The 24,878-nt window shown below is 32.9% G+C and overlaps 1 protein-coding gene across 1 annotated transcript in view; it reads right to left on the reverse strand.

Moving 5' to 3' along the window:
- Window positions 1-707: 707 nt before the first annotated feature.
- Window positions 708-24,878, reverse strand: part of LOC150098909 (uncharacterized) — a 141,894-nt gene continuing 117,723 nt past the window's right edge. The window contains exons 4-6 of the mRNA XM_090405774.1: window positions 16,710-16,952; window positions 11,905-12,155; window positions 708-1,641 (exon numbers count right to left, since the gene is read on the reverse strand). Of these exons, the coding sequence (XP_090261900.1) occupies window positions 789-1,641; window positions 11,905-12,155; window positions 16,710-16,952 (1,347 nt within the window). The 3' untranslated portion in view covers window positions 708-788. The remainder of the gene's footprint in view (window positions 1,642-11,904; window positions 12,156-16,709; window positions 16,953-24,878) is intronic.

A 24,878-nucleotide genomic window follows, 5' to 3' on the forward strand; every position in this document is an offset into this window, starting at 1 on the left:
GTACATGTATTGCAATGAACTACAAGTATATGATATAAAAACCTAACAAGCATTATGAATCACATCCACACATGCTACTAAATAGCATTTTGTGCACAACACAATGAGTGGCCAAATAATTTCCTTAAAACATAATTTGTTAGGCATTAAATAATGTCAAGAATTACACTGATTCCAGACATCTCACTGTTATTGTAATGTGTTATTCACATACAAATAAAACACCATACACACTTAAAAAATTTAACTACACACACTGTTACAAAAGAAGCAACACAAATTCATATTCTAAACAAAGTTTCTGTAAAAAAAATATGAGCTATATAAAACTATTTTCATGAAATGTCCCCTGCCCCCTTCTTACAATTTCCCTGACATTGACTCTTATTAAAATCCTAACTTATGGAGGAGGGGGAGGTAATCAGTTTTTTTTTTTCCTCTCTTTACAATGCCCAAACATATTATTCACAAAAGCCAGTCAGCAGCCTAATCTGTGTACTATCACAATTTAAAACCATGTTTTATGTTGCATTCAGTATGGTATAGCTAACATTATTATATTTTTTAATTTAATATAACATTTAATAAGGCACTATATATAAATTTCTGTAAAAATGCTTTTCAAAAAATTGAAAATAAAATTATTACTGATGGCAACAGTGCATAATCTGTTCTACATTATATGCAAAACTACATCATATCTCAAATTTAACTGTATTTGAATTGCCTTAATATCAATAATATATAAAGAAAAATTTTAAAAAATGCACCTGAAAAATATGTAAAAATTAGTTCATTTTTGCCAATCTCAAAACATGAAGAATCACTTCATCAACTGTTTGATTGTTAAGTAATGTTTTCACTGCATTATCATCAATGACAACAGTAAAGAGAAGCTTTGAATTTTCACGCAATCGATCCATATAACTGTAATCATCGGGATTCACAGGAGTATGACCACAACGTTTGATTACGGCTTCCAATACCTCATCAACAGGTTTATTTGGCCATCCAAATCCAGTAAGTGTTTGCTCATCGACCAAAAGACTCAATAGTTCATGGATGCTTTCACACAATGACTTTTCATTCATAATGCGAGAGGATGATACAGTTGAATCATTTGTAAATTTCTGATCTTTTTCATCTAGAAGTATTTTGTCAAGTAAGTCACGATGCCTTTTTCTCATATGTCGAAGAAGGCAATCCTTACGGATAAAGGCTCTTCCACACTCATGACATGACCGAGGTTCTTCCTTAGTATGTGTTAGCAAATGAAGCTTTAGTGATGGCTTTATAGCAAATCTTTTATTACAAGTGGGACACTGGAAAGGCTTTTCACCCGTATGAAGAATGAAATGACGATTCAAATCTTCTTTTCTTGAAAAGCACTTTCCACACTGCTCACATCCATGAGGTTTCAACTTTTCATGGACATATTTCACATGCATATGAAGACGGGCTTTGCGATTAAAAATTTTTCCACACTGATCACATTTGAAACCATTCTCTCCTGTGTGATAAAATAAGTGGGCTTTCAAACCACCTGTTTGAATAAACTGCTTACCACAATATTCACACTTGTGAGGCCTAACACCTGTGTGAACACGCATGTGACGATTCAAAGTTCCTTTCAGAGAAAACCTGAAACCAAAAGTGGAAACAATTACATTTTCATTTCAGTAAATTTCATTTTAAAAATACTTTTTTTTTTGTAATATAACATACACAAAAGCAACGTAAGTGCACTGACTTTTCATTTTATGACTAATGGTATTAAACACCATCAAGAATTATAATAAATAAGATAGCTGATATTTTGCTGGATTTCGAATCAGCATTGTCAGAGCATAAATAACTTGCAATAATTATACTGGTAGTGATTAATAGTGGAAACAATTCAAACTGTAATGGACAAAAGGACATCCAAACATTAGAGGGTCCTAATTTGGTACCCTCTAATGTTGGATAAAAAGAAGTTTACAGTTATTTATGATTATGGCCAAAACACCCAGTCTGATGCCCATTAACAGTGTGTGTGTGTGTGTGTGTGTGCACGCTTCTGGTCAGTTTGCCTGGTTGTTGGGTTGAGTAGTCTTAAAATCAATGCTTCCAAATTTTAGGTAAATGCAATCATATTTGATGTTAGTGGAGTGTTTCACTGCTGCTTCAAACTCCCAAAATAGTCTCTCTCTCTCACTGAGTTAAGATTTCTAAACACAATAGTTTTCTTCCATCTAATTCTATGCAAAAGGATATCCAAAGAATGATCTCCCAGCCCTGAATTGCCATAAATACTATGGTAGCAAATGTACTTCTTGTCTCCCTTCAAGGAGGATGTGATCAGTAAACAGGAAGCCAATTTATAAAGCACTGCATATTTCACTGCTGTGATAGAGGATGAAAATCCTTTAGCGAGTGGATAAGGGTTACCAGTTTGAAGTGGGATTTGAATCTGGTATGGAGGATTATATTTATTTAGTACTTTAGCTATCTTTGCAGATGTACCTCAAATATAGGAATATTAACAATCCTGCTTTCATTTGGGGGGAAGAATGGGAGGGGACAGTATTTTATTGATTTTATAGGTGGTTGTAGCTATTAATTAAAAATGGAGGCAAGAGCTGTGTAATTAGGATAAATAGCTCTGATTCTATGAGTTAATATGTTGAAGATGCCAAACAGTGTGTCTTGGTATTCCATAAGCATAAAAAGATGATAAACAGTTTACAGATGAGTTATTATGTCAAGATGCAATTGAACCCACAAAGGTTTGCCAACCTATATAACATTAGGTATTATGGACAGGTTAAAAGTTAAATAATCTATAAATCCTACTCCACAGAAAAAACAGTAATGTGTTTTATCTTTAATTAAGTAGGATAATAACCTAACACTTTATGATGAAAACTTTTACCACCTCAAACTTTTCACAAGCATGTATTCTACAGGTGGGGTTGGAACTCTTCAGATTGATGATTTAAGAAGAGAGAATATATTTACTTGGTTATAAGACAATACACTCTTAACCAGCTGTAAATTTACTGTAAATTTATTAATGATAGATAAATAAAATAATTCTAAAGTTGAGCAATGTCTAAATATAATTTATATGATGCTGAAAGCTACTGGCAGAGGAATACACCTTGCTACTCACAAAAGCAAACGTAACGATTTCGAAAGAAATGCCTATCTGATTATAACTGGGATTATAAGTGAAATTTAAAACTGAGATTGTAGATGAGAGTACAGTGGTGAAAGTGAGTGAAGGTAATAATGTATATGTGATAACATGAAAGAAACAGTACTGAAAGATCAGGAGAACAATGAGGTGGTAATCAGAGACAGCAAGGGAAGCAGACATTAACACAAGTAGGTAGGGCTAACTTGGCTGGAAAAGGATATATGTGTGCATCATATGCCATTAATGTCAAATGATAATAGATAATAGTTACCAGTATAATGTGGGAAAGTGTAAAATTATGCACTTCGGAATCAAAATATTATAAGCTGTGTACTCAGTGAAAAAACTAGACTGCAGGAAACTGATATTTCTGGGATTGTGGAGTGACAGTTGATTGGAAGTGGAAGTTCAGAGGTCACACTTCAAAAGTGGCTAAAAATAGCTGATCGGTTAAACTATAGAGCAAAAGGCCTCAATTTGACAAAAGTAAGACACCGTAATGAAGGATAATAGTTCATTAGATTACCTAGTTGTTAGGGAACATGCTGACAATCAGAGATAAGGAGGTTGTTGCTCTGTGTAACATGTTTATACCCTTTGATATGAGCATAATTGGACTACTGCCCAGAGACCGGCGTTCCTTAAAGATGAAGTGGTAAAAAGGATCCAGGTGGGTGCCCTAGATGGCGAAGTATGGAATGTTCCCTTTGAGGAGAGAAAAGAAGGGATATGATAAAAACATTTGAGTTACTAAAGAGATTTTATAGAGTAGATGCAAAGAAATGTTCCAAATAAATAATAGAAAAGGACAGCACAATCACTGGTAGAAGTTGTAAAACACTGCAGTTCATAAAGATATGAAAACTAGTTCTGGTTGAAGACTGATGAATGAGCGAAGAGGATTATCAGTCATTCATGAGTATTTTGTTAGTGAATGAATTTCAAGAAGCATGGTGGGTACTATATGAATAATAATTAATTAATGTGAGCATCCAGTGACGAATCTTCAGACACTGTGGAGATGCCTTAGCAGTGATAGTAATAGTTATTCGATAAATCATGTAGTGCTCAAGTATTTGGACATTAGGTCAGAAGACCAGAGCTTCTGACCTAATGTCCAATCCTCACCTTCTCGTGGTGCACCCTGTTAGGTATCTACCTGGACACTGAACAAACGAGGATGGGCTGGCAATTTTAGATTTAGGTGACCAAATTGTATTCTTATTGGCTAAAACCAAAAATAAAATGATAGTACAACACGACAGAATTTCATGCTGGCTGGGGAGTCGCCCAGTTAAACAACTGGACGATGCTCCAGCTGTTTTTGCCAGGGAACCAGGGCAAACAGCAAAAAGTCAGCTACAAGAACAAATCTGAAAACACACCCCAACTCAACATCATCAGAGTTAAAGATCGGACTATCAACATAAGAAGCTTGAATGGCAAAGAAATGGAGCTAGCTGAGGAATTAGATAAGTACCAGATCGACATAATAGGGGTGACTGAAACAAAAAAGACAAAAACTGGTGAGATCTTTCTGAGCAATAAATACAAAAATGTTATATTCAGGCAATGACAATCAAGGAAATGAAGGAGTAGCCATAGCATTCAACACTAAATATGAAGCTAATCTTCTTGAATGACATGCAGTCTCAAGTAGAGTGATGTGGGAAATATTAGAATGGGGAACTAGACGATGAGACTTATTTGTGCCTATGGTCCCACAGAAGATTCTACTAAGTTAGAAGTGGAGGAACGTTTTGAGGCTCTAGAGAAAGCTATGGACACAATGAAAAAGGAAAAGTTGGTCCTTGTTGGGGATCTAAATAGCAGAGTAGGAAATGATTGTTGCATATACAAATATATTTTGGGAAAATTTGGAGAAAAGAGCAAAGCTAATAATAATGGCAAATACCTATTGGATTTCTGCTCAGGACATGGACTGGTCATTAGTAACATTCCAACATAAAAATGTGCATAAATTCACATGGAGAGAAGAGGCAAGGAATAACAAAAAGTCTCATTGACTACGTTATTGTTGATAGTGATGTTTTCTCCCTGGTGCAGGACACCAGAGTGTACAGAGGATGTGAACACTATTTAGTCTTGAGCAGGATAAAATTGAATTTCGTATTGAAAAGAATGACATGCAAGAAAGTCTTAAAGCGAATAAAATTGAGCAGCTCTCAGATGTGAACTGTAGACTAAAATACACAAAGATTGTTGAAGAAAAAATGAAAGAGTTTGAGAACAAGAACCAAACCTTGGAGATTCAGTGGCAAACCTTGAAGAAAACCCTGACTGATTCAGCCAGAGAGGCATGTGGTGAGGTTGGGTGCAAGGATAGAAAAATCAGAACGCCATGGTGGACACAAGAAGTTAAAGAGGCAGTGAAGGAAAAAAAGAAAGCATATCAAAAGTTCCTGGCAAATAAGTCAGCTTGTGCTCTTGGGGAATACAGAGATAAATGTAAGAAAGCTAAACACTGTGTAAAACTAGCTAAACAAAAGTCATGGGAGGACTTTGACAAGAACATAGAAAATAAATATCAAGAAGGTGGCAAAATATTCTGGAGGTTGTTGAAGAAGCTTAGAAATGGAGGAAAGAGTGCTGTAAAAGGAGTTAGAGATGGTAAAGGTGACGTGAAAACGGAAGAAAAAGATATCCTTGAAGTATGGAGTAATTACTTCGAAAAATTGCTAAATGAAAAAAGCAGTGATAGCACAGTGGCAAAAATCACTCAGCAGGCATACAGTCAGGAATACATCTCCATACTTGAAGTAGAAAAAGCCATCAAAGGCTTGAAATGTGGAAAGGCAGCAGGAGTAGATGATATTCGACCAGAAATGCTGAAGTATGGTGGTATAAAAGTCTTACAGTAGCTGCACTACATAGTGCAGAAGGCCTGGACAGAGGGACAAATTCCTGATGATTTGAGTAGAGCTCTAATAGTACCTATATATAAAAAGGGAAATAAAACTAAACATGAGAATTACAGAAGTATTTCCCTACTGAGTGTTCCGGGCAAGATTTATGCCAGTATACTTGAGAAACGGTTGAAAATAATTGTGGAAAAGCTTGGCAAAGAACAAGCTGGATTCAGGCCAAATAGAGGCTATCAGGATCAGATCTTCACTTTATGACAAATAGTTGAGAAAGCATGGGAATATAACAAAGATCTGTATTTAAGTTTTGTCGATTTGGAAAAGGCATATGACAAGGTGCCAAGAGAGAAGCTATTCAATACGCTACAGTTATATGGTGGTAATGGGGCATTATATCAAGCAATACTTAGTCTTTATTTGAGTTGCAAGTCAGCAGTTAAAATTGAAGGAAGTACAGGAAGATGGTTTAATGTTAAATCTGGTGTGAGACAAGGATGTACATTATCCTCTCTGTTATTCATCATCTATATGGATCACATTATGAAGGCAAGTGGTATTAAACATGATATCAAAATTGGAGATGTTAATGTCAGCTCTTTGCTTTATGCGGACGAAGTTATACTTCTAAATAAATCCGCTACAAGTCTGCTAGATTCTCTGACTAAATTGAATAACTGTTGTAATAGATATGGTATGAAGGTCAGCAATAAAAGACAAAGACAATGAAAATAGGTAAAATCGTTGAAAATGTCAACTTTGTTTTGAACAGAGAACCTGTGGAACAAGTAAAACATTTCAGCTACTTAGGCACAATTTTTAGTGAAGATGGTAAATTAAATATGGAAATAGACAACAGAATCAACAAAGCTGATATGGTAGGAAGTCAATTGAATAAATTCATATGGAATAAGAGAGAAATTAGTCGGAATACTAAATTAGCTTTATACAACACAGTTCAAACCAGTTTTAACTTATGGATCTGAGAGTTGGGTCAGAAGTAAAACACTTGACCAAAGACTAGAGACCACAGATATGAGCGTCCTGAGAAAGAATAGAGGCATGAACAGATGGCATCAATGGCAATATCATATTAAAAACGAGGATATTAGGAAAGAACTTGCTATTGTCAGCATCCAGAAACTTAAACAGAATGGGCAAGGAAAGATTAGCAAAACAAGTGTTCTCTGCCAGGATGGCAGGAAAATGACCCAGAGGAAGACCAAGATATAGGTGGATTGATCCGGTACAAAGTGCCTTAGACGATAGAAATATAAGATCTGATAATGTTGGAGTCTTGACAAGTAACAGACTGATTTGGAGGAAAATTATAGATAGGAAATTAGTAATGATGTAAATTTTTCATGTAGTACTATCATATCCTGTACATCCCTTGAGGGTACATGTCAGGAATTTGATGATGATGAAATCATTAGATGTCACGAAAAAATTCTTGAACGTCATACAGAAGCGAAAATAATTTTTTGAAAATTAAGCACCAAGCCCATAACTTTGCTCTAAATTTTGGGTTAAATGCTGATTTCCCAACTAACGACAGCACACGAACTCGACATGTAAAAACTTAATTCGATTATGAATGTCCTGACAAATCAATTACTAATTTTGAGCAACATTTTCAAATTAATTTTTTTAGCAATTCTTGGTTCAGCAATAACATCAATTACTGAGAGATTTCAACGGCTAAATAAATATGAATCAATTTTTGGATTTCTCTTTAACATTGGTAACTTAAAATTTGATAATAATACAGTAAAAAAAGCTTGTTTCGACTTATAAATTGTTCTGTCTGATGGTGATCAAAAAGATATTTCAGCAATAGATTTATTAGATGAATTAAAAATATTGTCTCGGAGGTATATATCAAATAATTATTCTCCCAAAGAAATATTAAATTATATTTGTGCAAATAACTGCATAAGTCTTTTTCCTAATGTGTACACATCGCTACGAATTCTTTTAACAATCCCAACTACAGTTTGCAAGTGCAGAGCGCAGTTTTTCTAAATTAAGACTTATTAAAAATTATTTGAGGTCCACAATGTCCCAAGAGAGATTAGATGGCTTAGCCACTTGTTCTGTTGAAAGTGACATAGCCGAGACATTAGATGATCTAGAAGTAGTAAAGTCTTTGACGAAATTAAGGGTAGAAAGGTTTCTTTTTTAAATAATTAAAATTGTTAATTCTTAATTTAGATTTTTTCATATTTGTTTTGTCATATTTAATGTGATTTATATATTGTGTTAAAATTATGTATTCATTACATAATAAACAATAAAATATTTTATTACTAGTTTACTAGTTAACGAAACTAGTAAACTGGTAGTATCTTTTTTAAATATATCTTGTCATCTTTTCTCTCGGTAATAGTCATTAAACCTTTTTTTTATAATATTCCAACCGAGTAAAAATGAATTTTGGAAAAAAAAAAAAAAAAAAAAAAAATATATATATATATATATATATATACATATACAATTTCAACCAAAGGGCAGAAAAAAAAATGTTGCCCACACTCAAAAATTTGCTCGGCCCAGCGCTGGATTATCCAACATTTCTATGGAAGTATCTAGAGGATTTTTTCGTACAAATACATCAAGTGATGTATTTGCCATTATATTTTTGATTATTATTTAGTGGGAACATTTCAAGACTGGTTTCAGGAGTGATGTCAAAATGGTTTATGCTATGTATGCATTTCAAAGAGAAAAGATCATAACAGAGAAAAGAGAAGGCAGAAAATGATCATAACATTTAAGTATGTTATAGTTGAGAATAATCGGACAAGAACATGAGTTTGGATTCCTTTTCATATTTTCTTTACTGTCACTTACTCAGCATAAAAGAACTTAGTATTATGATGGTAAGATTACCCTTTGCTTCTTAATACAAGATATTCTACTCTAACTTGATCTTTTGTATATTTTTAATCGTTATATATTTTATTTTGGGAGTAGGCTGAATGTTTTGTCCTAAGTTTAAGCACCAAGGCCTTTTAACAGAACATGATTTGTAATCATGTTCCTGTTGCCAATCAGACAGAGACAGCAGAACCAAGTAGCACAACAGGCAGTTTCAGCATGCCCATATTTTTTGCATTTAAACATCTAAGCAAATTAGGGATGTAGTTTCACAGATGTTGGGTATTTAGGTGTGTCAATAAGGATAATAGTTCTAGTCAGAACCTGATCACCATCCCTACATATAAGAATGAACCTTATGCCTGTCACTACTTTATCTTTAAGATCTGACATATCTCCTCACCTGAAACATAAAGGAGATCTCACTCTGATATGACTTCTCTAGAATAACTGAGAATTTTATGATATATTACCTAATTGGTATTCCTCCTGCCAATCATTCTAAAGCCTTCTGAATAAAGAAAAATAATATTTTCTCTGTTAACTATTTGCTGTTGCATGGATGAAGGTATGTTTGTTTGTGAGGTGGATGTTTTTCTTTTCTTACTTCTGTTAATAAATAATGTATCTTTATCCTCTGATAATTTCAGGATAATTTATACTCAAATGGGTCTTAGATGTAGCACCAAAGATCCCTACCCAACATACATGGATACCTGTTATTCGGCAAGCAATAAATGCACATGAAAGTGGAATGGCTGAGTTATCTCTGAGCATTGTGACAAGAAGCCAAGAACTAACACGTCAGTCCTATCTTTCCAAAAAAAAGGGAACATCCTAAGATTCCCTCCCATCCCCAGACAATAAGGCACAGGATGAGCAGGAGTGATAGGGATGTCATCAGAAATGTAGAGGTAAAGAAAAGAGAAAGGAAAAATCAGGACCAGTGATACATATAACAGAGAAAAATCACCAAGTACTATTGGCAATGCACAGAAATGGCTTACTCTAATTATGATTTCTTCATAAGGGTGTATAAAGAATCATCAGAAATGTTAAAAAAACCCTAACCAATGTAACAAGAAACAAGGTATGATCCTACATCTAGTTTGTTTGTCTTTCATCAAAAATGTGGTGTAGGCAGATCTTTGACGTTCCATGTAATTGCTAGTCTACGTGCAACATTATTAGTCTATTTCAAATATCTTTTATTACTGATATCATTAGTTAGCTTGTTGCAAAATCCAGTCAATGTGACATATAATATCACTTCAGTTTTTTTTTTTTTTTTTTAGCATTCTAGAAGTGTACTATGCTGTGCATGAAATCAGTAGAGATTAAAATTAATTTATCCAACAGTCTCCATGCATATATACTAGACCAGTGGTCTCCAAAGTGTGGTATGCGTACCCCAGGGAGGGGGTACGTAAAAAAAAGTTTTATATTGATAGGAAAAAAAATTAAGTAATTAATTAAAGATAAAGAATATTACTTTCTTTCATCAATTAAACATATATCTAATATAGACAAAGACGTTATAAAGATCCTGTAAACTTAAATTTGCAAGTAGCGCACACTGGGCGACTTTGCACACATAATCGTCCGTGGCAAAGCTGTCATGTTTTTTTAAAACTAGGGAGTAAATCTCTTACTTCTTATCATTGCCATTGCCTGTAGAGCATCCTAGTGTTGAACTAGAGAAGGAAAATTGCTTGGTTATCCTGCTATCTACAGATGACACCACAGTTGTATTAATTATTTGACTATTAGTAGTAAGTTTAATGATTTTTTAGTATATATTGTTTCTGTGCAATTCCAACGCCTTTTTGTGCTTACTTTTACGTTTACACTAGAAATAGTGAATTAATATTATCAAAATTGCTTACATTTTTTAAGTGTTTGATATTATCAATAGTAAATGAATTATATTTAAATTTTACAAATTAACCTTCACAAAATGGATAAATGGTTAAAAGAATTTCCTCCAAAGAAACTGCGAATTGAAGATAATTATGATAGTACTTCTACATCAGACGAACAACAAGGAAAAGATAGGATTGATTCTTCTATTCAAACAAGTTCGTTATCAGTCAAATTAAGTGGTAAAAACAGCAATCTGAAACTTAACAAAACCTTGCCCAAGAAAGTTCGAAATTATCAAGAAGATTACTTGAAATGGGGATTTACATCAACAATAGTCAACAATGAACCTCATCCTACATGTGTATTGTGTCATGAGACACTATGTAATGGAAGTATGAAACCATCATTATTAGTAAGACACTTAAAAACTAAACATTCTGAACATGAACACAAATCTTTACAATTCTTTGAACGATGTTTGAAGACATGTAATTCTAATCCAACAACTTAAAAAAAATTCACTAAAATTAATGATAAATATTTGAAGGCATCTCTTGAGGTTGCATTCTTAATTGCAAAAGATCAAAAGCCACACACCATTGGGAAAAAACTTGTACTTCCAACCGCCATAAAAATGGTAGAAATAATCCATGGAAAAGAATATGCAGATAAACTAAAATGTATTCCCTTATCAGCAAATACTATTGGTAGACATATAGAAATCATTGCAGATAATTTAAAGAAGCAACATATCGCAGTATCAGAAGCCATCAAACCAGAATTTCAAGAAATTATGAAAGAAATGCAAGGCCATTGTTCACATTAAATATTGTAATAAATATGTTTGTAAGCTGTTAATAATAAAAATAATGTGTAAAAATATCTAGCGTTTTTAATTATTATATGATGATACAAGGCATATTTCCTCTTTATAATACTTATTACAATAGATTTTTGCTCAATCAATTAGGGGTATGCGCTATTTATTTTTTCTGTCTTGGGGGTACGCGATCAAAAAAGTTTGGAGACCACTGTACTAGACAAACTTTTAACAAAGAATGTTTTGTTTTTCCTTTCACAGATATATTAAAGACTTACCTGAGCCCACATTCTGGGCACTCAAAAGGCTTTTCACCAGTATGAGTTCGGCGATGTTTTGTAAGTGTGCCAGCAGAAGGAAAAGCACTTGGACAAAAATCACAAGCATAAGGCTTTTCTCCAGTGTGTTTTCGAATATGAATTTTAAGAATAGACATTCCATGAAACTCTTTTTGACAGTATTCACATTTATATTTCTTGCGACGATGAACTTCACCAGTGTGTGCTCTCAAATGTTCTCTTAGGTTATCCTGCAATGCAGATAAAATAAAACATCACATTTTTTCAAATAGAACTTTGCACTATTCTGCTCAATGATGAACATGATTTTAGTAGGTGTCAGAATTATCTTTATATATATATATATATATATATATATAGTATAACTGTTGATATGACATTAAATCTCAATCTATACAGAATTAATTGAAAAATTAGACTAGGACGCAATATTTCTGAATAATACACAAGAAATATACAATAATCAACCAGTGTTTACATCAAAATTATAATCATTAAAGAACTGTAAAGAAAAATAGATGATAACCCTAAGACCAAAAAAAGAAAATGATATGTATAAGCAATGTGAAAAGGGAACCTGGAAAATTAACACAGGCTTTTAGATGGAATCAATGGATATAAGTCTTAGTGAAGTTAGGTGGAACATTTTGAAATTTTACTTAGCAAAAGAATAGTTTATTGGAATAAGAACCTATATCCAAGAGGATTATTAGAATTATTAAAAATAAAGGTTAGAAATATTTCAATTGCATAATCTATGCACCAACTGAACATGTAAAGGTAGAAGAAAAAGAGGTTTTATGATAAAGAAACAAGATATTTTAATTTAATAGAAAATATAAATGAAAAGACTGGAAATTAAAATGATGGATTCCTAAGTGGAAATCAAGGAATTTAAAAAAAAAAAAAAATGAATACATATGGATAAAAATTTATATGTATACATGCAAATTTGGAATGTAGATCTAACAACTAGAGGGACACTGTTTATTCTGGTTTATGAAGTGGAAATCAAGGAATTTGAAAAGAAAGAAAAAAAAAAAAAAAAAAGAATACATATGGATAAAAATTTATATGTATACATGCAAATTTTGAATGTGGATTTAACAACTAGAGGAACACTGTTTATTCTGGTTTATAAAGATTATAAAATGCTTAACTAATATAGCTATTAGTAGCAAGTGGAAAATATCATCATTATGTATGTGAGAAACAAGATGTGCAGATGTAGGAAGTGATCACTCTGTAGGATCCAAAATTACATAAAAAAACAGCAGCAAAACAAAATTTATTAGATAAGGAAAAAAAATTATATGCAAAAAGAGACACAATGATAATAATAATAACTTTCTTAGAAAATAATGGGACTATCATGCCTTCCACCTACAAATTCGGAACCTTGCCTGAGTTCACTTAAATCATCAAGCCTGGTCAGATACTGCTAATTTTCTTGCAGAATCTCATAACACATGGGCCAATATTCTATCCAATTCCGTGGCTATGTTCACATTGTGTTATGCACCTCTGCTTTGTCTATCTACATTCTCATATCAATCTCTGCTACAATGGCAACTGCAATATTCCCAACCCAGATGATCCACCTTTGCAAAGATCACTTAGTAATCCAACTCTTCTGCTTCTGTCACCTTCTTACCATCACCATTCGAAGTTTACAATCCAGAATCATTTTAATCATCCTTCAAAAATTAAGCGATTCTAACTTGGTATCAAGTAGAATCATCTAATTAATCATCACATTTCCAGAGAGCATTTTGTAAAATCAAAGAAAAGTATTTCTGAATAGAATCCTGACATGTTATATATGCATTAATGTAAGTTAACATTATGATTAAAAGGAAAAACTCCTTCATAGGCTCTTCCCACTCCTCCTAACCATTTCAAGAAATTGCAATGGCTGTGGTAAGAGCCTCCATAACTCAGTTTCAATGCCCTTTTGGAGGAAAGCCCTTGGTTTGAATCCCAAATAGGATGGGTAAGATGCAATACTTCTGAATAACACACAAGAAATGTAAAATAATCCACCTGTGTTAACATCAAAATTATAATAATTAAAGAACTGCATCCTGATATTATTTCTACAGAAGGGTAGGTCTGTAGAAATAATATCAAAGAGTTTTTTCTCATGGATAATTAAGTTTTTCATTCAACAACATACAAAGTAGCCAGAAGAACACATGAAACTTACATAAAAAAACTTGCATTACAACCTTACAGCATTACTGGTTGGCATGTATCATCCCAGCAAAATAAATATATATTCATTTATTTTCAAGGTATTGATTACAACACAGAATGATAAGAAAATAATTAATATTTATTAACTTATTACCTGATATTTTGCTGGTATTACATCCAGCATTTTCAGAGCACAAGAACAGTTTGTCACAGTACACAACAATTTGGTGTAACAGTGGGACTAGTTTAAAAAATTGTAACAGACAACACAAAGAACTAAAGTCCTAATTAGGCACCATCTATGTTGGAAAAAGGGAAAAAACAAGTATTAATTACATCTTAAAACGATCTACCATATTTTTGGCAAATTTATACAGCCATATTTGTTGAGGTTTGGAATATGTTGAAGCTGCTACTGATTCCAAAAACAATCTCTCTGATTTATGTGTAGCATTTTTGTTTTCTTCCATTTGATCCTGTGTGAGAGGATATCCAAGGCATGGTCTACTAGACCAGACTTGCCATAATGATAGTGCTGGATGTATTTTTTTATGTTCACCACAGCGGATGTCCATAGTAACACAGGTCATAACTAAAGCAGACAAAGGTAATGCAACTGTAGTGACGAATTTAGCTCAATATGAAAGCAAAATGCACATACTTTTACAAGATTAGTCTACATACCAAATCATAGATCGTGATCCTACTAACTCTCAAAAGAATAAAGGTTGCAAATTATTGAAAAAAAAGTCACTTTCTGGCCAAAAGAAACAGTCAACAAATACAAGCCTTTTCATGTTAAAACACCCAGAATATATGGAGCATCTAAAATTCACAAACAAGGTACATCCCTATGCCATAATATGGATAGTATAAACAGTCCCACATACAAACTTGCTAAATTACTAGCCACCCTCACAAATAATTCTCCCTCCTTTGTTAAAAATTCTGTTCACCTAAAAAGTATTTTAGAAAACCATTGTCTGAACATATCTCAGAAAGTTCAGACAATGATTAGTTTTGATATTACTTCACTATTCACCAATGTACCATTAATTGAAGCCCTTGATTTGCTAAAGTCACATCCCCCCTCATATATATTTGAACTATTTAAATTTAGAATAAATGCAGGTTATTTTGCATGGAAAGAGAAGATATAAAAACAACTATCACACCATCATCCAGCTCAACAATATGGTATCCTAAAAACACTAATTCACAGAGCAAGACCTATCTGTTCCAATGACAATGCTCTTACTGCTGAATTCACTCACATGCATTACACTTTCTTAGCCAATGGCTACAATCCCCATAGGACAGAAAAACTACTAAATGCTTCCCAGAAATCCCCTCCTTTGCCTATCATATAAGACAGCAAAACATACATTCATAGCACATCTGAAAAGATATCTAGAGTACTTCATAATATCAACTATGCACCATATTTAAACCATATGTCAAATTGGCAACTCTCATCCATTCACCTAAGGACAAACTCTCTTCTTTATCACATCCAGGAGTTTATGAAGTGCTTCCTGTTCTTATGACCTGGCTTACTATGGACAGACAGGAAGAACTGTTGACATCTGCCTTAGTGAACATAAAAAAATACATCTGGCACTATTGTTATGGCAAGTCAGATCTAGCAAACCATGACTTAGATACCTACCCCCTTCACACAGGATCAACTGGAAGAAAACAAAAGTGCTACATAGAAGTCATAAGTCAGAGAGACTGTTATTGGAATCAACAGCAGCTGCAAAACATATTCCAAACCTCAACAAATATAGCTGTATAAATTTACCCAAAATCTGGGAGACAGTCATTTTAAAGATCTAATTAACACTTCTCTTTTTCCATATAATTTGAACTCAGGAAAACTTGGATTGATTGACTCCTAAGAAAAGAAGTATTTGACTCCTAAGAAGAAGAAGAAACATAAAGCAAAGCATTAATACATCCTATTTTTTTACAACATTAGAGGGTGTCAACTTAGGACATTAGATCTTTTGTCCATTAGAATTTGAATTGTTTCACTTGCTCAATGTCATGCATAAACTTAATATACTGCTTTGTGCTCTGAAGATGCTGATTTGAAATTCAGTGAAATATAAGCCAGTTAATAAACATCTTTTTATGAAATACTTTGTTTGGTGTTGTCAATACTATTAAAATAAGTTATGACAAAATATTAAAAAATAAAATTTCCTGTTAGAGATTAACTTAAACTTTGTTCTTGTGTTTTATCAGTGAACCTATTAGACCATACCTACTAAATCTGCACTCTATTAAAGAAACAACTATACAAAATACCTTAAGAGTGTGTGTTGTAACGTCAAAGTTACAGAACTATTTCATTAGTCCTAAAAGAAGCAAAGCCAAATGTTTTTTGTGCGTCCTTTTGTGCCAGCCAAATGCAGCACATATTTTTTAATATTTTGAAATCATATTAAACAGCTAAGATATAAGTACAGAGACATGGTGTATAGATTTAGAAACTTGCATAACTAGCATTTGATTAGTTTAATAAGAGTTATTGAATCCAATTGTTAAAATTAAATAAAAAATATCAAAAACAAGATCTTTACCATTCTTGTGTATACTTTACCACAAACTTGACATGGATGAGAAGGTGGAGGAAGGCCTGAGCAAGGAGACATTGTTAAATGTCTTTCAAGATGATATTTTCTACCAAACTCACGAGAACAAAGAGCACATTTAAATGCCTTTGAAGGTGGTGCAGAAACTGTGAGAGACAGTAGTGTTTCTTCAAGAATTTTTTCATTTTCTGTAGTGGGCAACAATGGCAGATTTTTATCAGCCACTACAATCTGTAAATATATACATAAGTAAAAATTAGAGAAGTTAAAAGTTTATATATTATATTTATATATTATGCATAAAATAGTTTAGCATAATTATAAAATATAAGAGGCTTGTGGCAATAAAAGCTGCAGTGTTAAAAATTCTTTAACAGAAAACTTTCTGTATAAATCCTTCATAGATTCCAAATTGATCCAGGCAATTTGTCAGTAACAATTAAATATCTTCAGAATCACAATTTGATTTTATACTGAGGCTTGATAATTAGTATGGTGAAAATAGTTTTAACTTCCAAGCAATGAATGGGAACAAGTGACAGGAGCTTAAGCTCATCATGTTTCTAGAGTACTGATACACAGTAAATGCAGTGAAGAAAAATAACTTTTACTACTAATTAAAGATATTTCAGAACGAATAATTCAGTTCCAACTTCAGTATTAATAACTTCTTAAAAAAGAATGCCCTTACAAGAATAGTTAATGGTGCATAGCCATGCAATGCAATGCTGCATGTCAAAGTTCATATATTATCAAACTATTGGAATCCTCTTGCATAAATAGATATATATCTATTACAAAATCCTGATATGTACAAGATACTATGACAGTACTGACTATTAAAACTTCCTGCCAACAGTTTTCTTTCAAATTAATCTTCATCGGTAAATGGTCATTACTATCTGCTAACTATTACTGTGAGATCTTATACTTGTTATCACAGTCAAAAGCAATTCTTGGTTTACTGGAGTCAGAGTCTGTAAAAATGTACCGACTAAGTCTCCTAATGAATTTAAATTATAATATAAATAATATGTTAAAATTTCCTATTTCACACATAATAATTTGCAAACCCCCCCTCCTCCGCAGGCTATATTTTAATTTCAAGTTCTTTGCAAAATTCAAATTAAAACGTATTTTATGATAATTTATATATTATATTAGTGAAAGCAGCACCCTATGAAAAAATTCACAATGGAAAAAAACAGTATCAACAAAGTCTGCTGTTTCTGAACACTTTACAATAACAACAGATGGTAAATATTGTGTGTGTCAATGTAATTGAATGTTTGAGAAAACGCTGATTGGAAAGTTTTCATCTGTCTTAAGGATGCCAGATCTATTTATTATTTCTACTGGAAAAGTGACAGAATTAGCTCAACTTAGATATGTTGTTCATGAAATAGTAGAAGAAATCTTTTTTCTCTGGTACAGTAAATTGTGCATAAAACAGAACTGCAAGAAGTAAGAGTATTTATACTTGGGTGAGTCAGTGGGGAATAATACTGTATACTACATAAGAGTGATAAGAAAGGATCCTATGGAAAAGAAGAAAATGTTTATATTTTTGGAAAAGGCCTTACTATGAATATTTTTGTTGTCGTTGTGAAAACAAGGTGTTTAGTCTGGTAGATGTGATTAAGTATATGTTAAACAATCCAGTAACAGAATGAGTCAGAGAATGGGTGATTTTAATATTTTTGTATAAGAAAATCTCTAAAGTGCAGATATATTTTAGAAGGTCTTGATTCCAGTTAATTTTGTAGTTATGTAATTTTATTTAAAATGTATATATTGCTTTAGTTTTATTAAATGTAATTTTATTTTTTGTATTTGGTCTTGAGTGAGGTCTTGTGAGCCTCCATAGCTCAGTCGGTATAGACAAAGCCCTTTGGTCGGAAAGACTTGGGTTCAATTCCCATCAGTGATGTGAGGAACCTTTATCTGGTCTCGTTCAACTAAAGGTGAGTTAGCTGGTCTCATACGGAGGTAGGGGGGGGGTTTCACCCAGAAACTCTGGTTTTTTGTCCCCCAGAACAGGCAAACCGGCCCTGTGTGAACACACATGGATAACAGTCATATACGTCCCAGCAATATGCCAGCCTTGAGCCCGGATAAAATGGGGGGGGGGGTGCAGCATTGGTGAACTACCCTGTAAAAATCTCACCAGGAATACTTTGTAGGCAGTGCCTACAAAGTCATCTACAGTCGGAAATGACTGAAAGGAAAAATCAGATATATTTGTATTTGGCCTGGAGTCAGTGATTTTCCAGATTCTAAAAGAAACAGTTAAAAGTCATTGCACCAATCGGAATTGAACCTTTGTGTAATAATAAATACTCAGAATATAAAAAAATTATTATAAAGATGAATAATAATAATAATAAAATATTCTCATTACACATGTACACATCACAGAGTCAATTATTTTGCTATTAATGTTAATTTGTTGATGAAAACAATAAAATAATAACTCAGACATTGGGAGTAAAGGACACCCAGGCATATCACAACAGCGAATTTTAACAAGTTACAGTTCTGAAAAGTAGCCTGATGATTCATGTTGGCAGTGATGAAATGCCTTGTATGCTGAGTGATTTCAATCGATATATAGGAAATAAATAATTACAGTATTATTTATTCCCTATATTGATATATAAATAAAGGAGTCAGAATCGAAGGTTTTATGTACAAACTCCACAGCCCTGCTTATTGTCATAATTATTTTTCTAAGTCACACAGTAACTAAACACCTATCATATCTTTCCCTGAAAAAAATTCATTAAAGATGCACTTGCAATATCATATCATTCATTGGTAGCCCACCCGCACAGTTACCACACAAACGTGTGAAGAATCTGTGTTCTCACATACTTCTTAACTACTTTCTTACTAAGTTTCCAGGTGATCCTGAGCCATCCTCCCCCCCCCCCACTGTAAAATCTCATATGTACATAAGATCCATTACCATCTGTCTCCATCAACTACACCACCACTAGTATTTTATATCTAAATTGCATGTGTCCTGAAGGCCAATTTGGGATGAAAAACCTGAATTTCCAGGTTGAAAAAAAACCTGCTACCTCCATATGAGATCAGCTAACTCATCTTCAATTGAAAAAACCCATAACAATTCCTCCTGTCATAACAAGAATCGAACTTAGTCCATTTCCAATCAACGTGCATGATGTACAGTTGCTCTTCCATAAGTGCTACAGAGGTGCTGTTATCACTCTTGCAACTTTACATCATCAGCAAATAACTGTATATTATAATTTAGACCAGTGATTTTCATCCTTTTTCATAATATGGCACACCTAGACTAATTATTAAAATTCTGCAGCACACTAAAAATATATTCTTTTAATTTTGTGACGATCTGGCAAAAAAATAGGCATAATTTTGATTGATTTACACACACAAGATAAATAAATGCGCAAATTATGACATTATTTCTTTCAATTAATTTGTTTTCACAAATCTCGTGGCACACCAATGTGCAGCAGCACAACGGTTGAAAATTGCTGATCTAGACCAATGCTAATATCATTAATATGCAAGTTGAACAATAATCGGCCAAGCAGTAAATGTGTCAATATTTACTCCAATATTATCAGATCTTATATTTTGGTCTTCTAAATGTCACTTCTAACTGTAAAAATCCACCTAGATCTTCTTCCAGATCTTTTTCCTGCATCTTGGCATGAAACACCTGTTGCTATTAATGCTAATCAGTCATCTCCCAATATAAGTGACCATATCATCTGAGATTAGCTAAGTTCATGCATTCCTGAATGCTAATAATGTCAAGTTAATTCCTAATATCTTCATTTTCAATATAATTCTGCCATTAATGCTATTTTTTTACTCCTCTAATTTTTCTCAGAATTCTCAGATGTTCCAGTCTTTGATCACCTGTTTTATTTTTAATCAAGCTCGCAGATCCATAACTTAAAATTGGTTTAATCACTGTATTTATGCTGCTAAGTTTGGTGTTTGGCTAATTTCTTTCATATTCCATATAAATTATTCAACTGGCTCTTTCAAAAACAAGATTTCCTTATTCTATTGTCTATTTCCATATTTAATTTGCCACCTTTGCTACGATATTTTTAAGTTTTTTTGAAGATAAAAGGTAAAATATTTATCTCTGCTGAAATATTTTACCTGCTTTATAGGTTCTATATTGTCAATGCAGCTGACATTCATCACATTCCTGCCTATTTTCACAGGCAGTTTTTTTTATCGCTGATTTTCAGGCCTAATTTGTTACAGCAATTATTCAAATTCAGTCAAAGAACCCTGATGACTTCTAAAAGATTTAATTAGAAATATAGGCCTGAAAATCAGCGATAAAAAAAACTGCCTGTGAAAATAGGTAGCATCTGCAATTTTGGTAACAGGTTTAACCACTGTACCAATACCAGCCTTGATGTGTTTGTTGGTTAATAATTATTCAGATGCACAGCGTCTACTGAAATTAAAATAACTGGATATCATTGAAATTATATGGTTACAAGGTAAAAATCATTTGATATATTTCATCCACATGGCTGTTTGGGTGGTTAATGCCAGTGTCTTTCACAGTTGTGATTAACATAGATGATTAAGAGTGGAGATGGTGTGCATCCTTGTTTTACACCCCATTTTACACTAAACTATCTTTCTGTAACCCCCTTCAATTTTCTTGTCATATGCTTTTTCTAGATCTACAAAACTTAAAAACAGATCCTTGTTATATTTCCAGGATCTCAACTATTTGTCATAAAGTGAAAATATATCTTAACAACCTCTGTATGGCCCAAACCCAGCTTGTTCTTCTCCACAATTCTTCTTAGCCTCTTCTCAAGTATGCTTGCATAAATCGAACTCTAAGTAGAAAAATTCCTCTGTAATTCTAACACTGTCGTATTATAGATGGATACTATGAGAATTCTACTCCAATCATCTAGAATCTGACCTTCCAAATTATGCAGATTAGCCACATTTATATCTCCATATTTGAGCATTTCTGGTTGAATGTCATTCTAATCCAGCTGCCTTTCCACATCTCAGGCTTTTATAGTTTTTCTACTTCAAGTATTGATATATTCTGACTACGTTCCTCTCGAATATTTTTTTTTCACTGTTCTGTCACTGTTTATTTCATTTATGAAAGTAATTACTCTAAATATCCAGAATATCTTTAGTTTCAGCTTTCATGTCACCTTTCCCAACTCTACTTCCTTTTACTATACGCTTTCAACAATATTTTGTCACTATCCTATTTACTTCTATATTTTTACCAAAGTCTTCCCATGACCTTGTTTAGCTATTTTTACACACAGCTCTTGCTTATACATTTTTTTTCTTTATTCTCTTAGAACATCTGCTGACTTACTTTTTCAATATGCTTTATTCTTTTCCAAGACTGTCTCTTTAATGTCTTGCATCTACCATAGAGTTCTGATTTTTCTATCCTTGCAGAAAACTTCACCACATTCCTCACTAGCTTAATCAATCAATTCGTCGGAGTTTGCCAGTAAGAGTCAAAGGTGTGGTCCCTGTTTTCAAACTCTTTCATGTTTTCTTAAATAGTATTTGTATACTTGAGTCTATGGTTCACCTGTAAAAGCTGCTTAACTTGAATTCTTTTTAAGTCTTTCTTACATATTTTTCTTTTCAATATAATAATTATTTTTATCCTGCTTAAAATCAAGTAATGATCACTTCAAATTTTAAATACCCTGTATGCGTATATCATGAACCAGCATGAAGATATCACTATTAGCAATAATACAGTCAATAAGACTGTACTATTGTTAACTTCATTTTTCATGTATCTACTCTCTACCTGAATTTGCATGCACATTTATGTTGAAACATGGTGTTAGCAATGACCAGTCCATGTACTGAATATAAATCTAGCAGGCAATGCCATTGACTTTACCCTTTTCTCCATATTTCCAAAACATTTCTATATATCTAGGATTCATCATTTATCCTGCTCTTTAGATTTCCAAGGAAATCTAAACAGCAGGATAAATTTCTCTTAAAATTCTCTTTTCTTTGCGTCAGATGTCTTCTCTATTGATTAAAAATTTCTTCTCTGTTCTCTATCCTGTCATGATAATTAAAAAAGTTATTTTTCACCTGATTGTTCATTTTATGATTTCAAACAGCAGCAGACATTTTAGAAGATTAGTATAATGACTAACAAAATAAGATGAAATGTGCATTTTTATTGTGTTTTGTCACAAATTAGATGGACCAATGTTAAATAATATTTCGTAAAACAAGTTTTTACAATCATTACATTGTGAAAAATATTGTGAAAATATCTTTTGCTGTATTTTGACACTGAGATGGCTATAAATCACATGACTAGTTTCGGCTTTTTACAGCCTTCTTCAGGTGGTTTTATAAAAGAAAAGAAAAAATATTAAACATTGAAGATAAAAACTGTGAACAGCACAGGAAAGTCACTATACATATTTAATGTGATTCTCTCCTGGATTTCCTTGAACATCTCAATAGTCAACACCCAAATATTCAATTCACAGCTAAGTTTGAAACTAATGGTTCTCTGCCTTTCCTGGATGTGAAACTGACCCATTCTTCTGAAAAACTTAAAATTTCGATGTGCAGAAAACCTACACACCAATAGATATCTCCATAGTCAGTCCCATCATTTCCCTCCTCAGAAACTTGGAATTATTTCTACTTTGGGACATAGAGCTTGCTCTCTTCTTGACGACCCAGATGAACTTCATAAAGAAATCAATTTTCTTAGATCTACTTTTAGACTGAATGGTTATTCTCAAAAAATTACTAAAAAATTCCTTTTTAATCCTCCTAGTTGCCATACTGAAGAAATGAATAATGTTAAAAGCAATATATCTATACCATACATAAGCTCAGTCTCTCAAAAATTAGCCAAGGTTCTCAAAAAATATAACATTAGAACTTTATTTACTCCGCTTCCTAAGATTTGCTCTCTAGTGAGCCATCCAAAGCCTAGCTATCACAATCTAAAATATCCTGGTGTGTATAAGATATGGTGTGACTGCGACATTCTTTACTTTGGCCAGACAGATAAGTCTATTGAATTGCGTATGGAGGAGCAAAAGAGAGACATCGCTTACAGGAGAACACGTGCCAGTGCTTTTATCCAGCCATATCTTTTTTTCGGCCGATTCTGATGATGAAAACCATAGTCATACACTCCTTTGGGATAGATCTAACAACATTTTCCATTGCCATGACGAATTGGAGAGAAAAATTGTAGAATCTAGAGAAATCATCCTCAACCCTGTACATTTAAATAATAATTTAAGCTATAACTTCCCAGACTGACATCCTGCTGTGATCAAATACTGGCGCTCACGAGATGCTATATGCACGCACTCACCAAACAATGTTGCCAATGAAGGAACAGCTTTGAATACGTTAACTACAATGTTTTCACGTTAAATATGTATAGTGACTTTCTTTCCTGTGCTGTTCACAGTTTTTATCTTCAGTGTTTAATGTTTTTTCTTTTCTTTTATAAAAACACCTGAAGAAGGCTTTAAAAAGCCAAAACCTTTTTCCTTTTCTCTTGGTTTGTGCCATTCAATTCTTTTAAAAATATATATATATATATTACCTTTAAAAATTACTCAAATTAGGTTGTTTTTGATTACTAATCAATAGCAACCTAATAGACAATATAATTCTTCATGCCTGTTATCAAAGTAACAAAATAACAGGTTTGCTATAACAGCCATTATAGTAAACCTGAATCATACTTGTTCCTATGATAATTTGTCATCTCAGTGACATGGTAAATTTTCAACAAAGCATGATAAAAGTAAACTGGCCAGAGAACATAATTAAAATACAAAAATATTATTGGGAAGCAACAGATGACATAGTGAAGTGGTGGATTAAACAGCATAAGACAGTGGGTTCTTTGGTGTAGTGCTGCACTCATGCGATCAGTCCTTTGAACTCCATGCAGGAAACATTTTAACATTACTATGCAAAGCCTAGTCTGTAACTCTAGAACCATTTATATATATTTATGAATAAAATAGAAAAAGAAACATACATAATGTATCCCTAGTGTTTGAAGAATAAATAGGTTGGGAGAGGAATGGATGTGAAACCTTATTAAGAAAGAGATACACATGAAGA

This window comes from Typopeltis vanoorti, chromosome 15 (genome assembly GCF_054136105.1).
Source record: "Typopeltis vanoorti isolate ZY-2024b chromosome 15, IOZ_Tvanoo_1.0, whole genome shotgun sequence".
Lineage (NCBI taxonomy): Eukaryota > Metazoa > Arthropoda > Arachnida > Uropygi > Thelyphonidae > Typopeltis > Typopeltis vanoorti.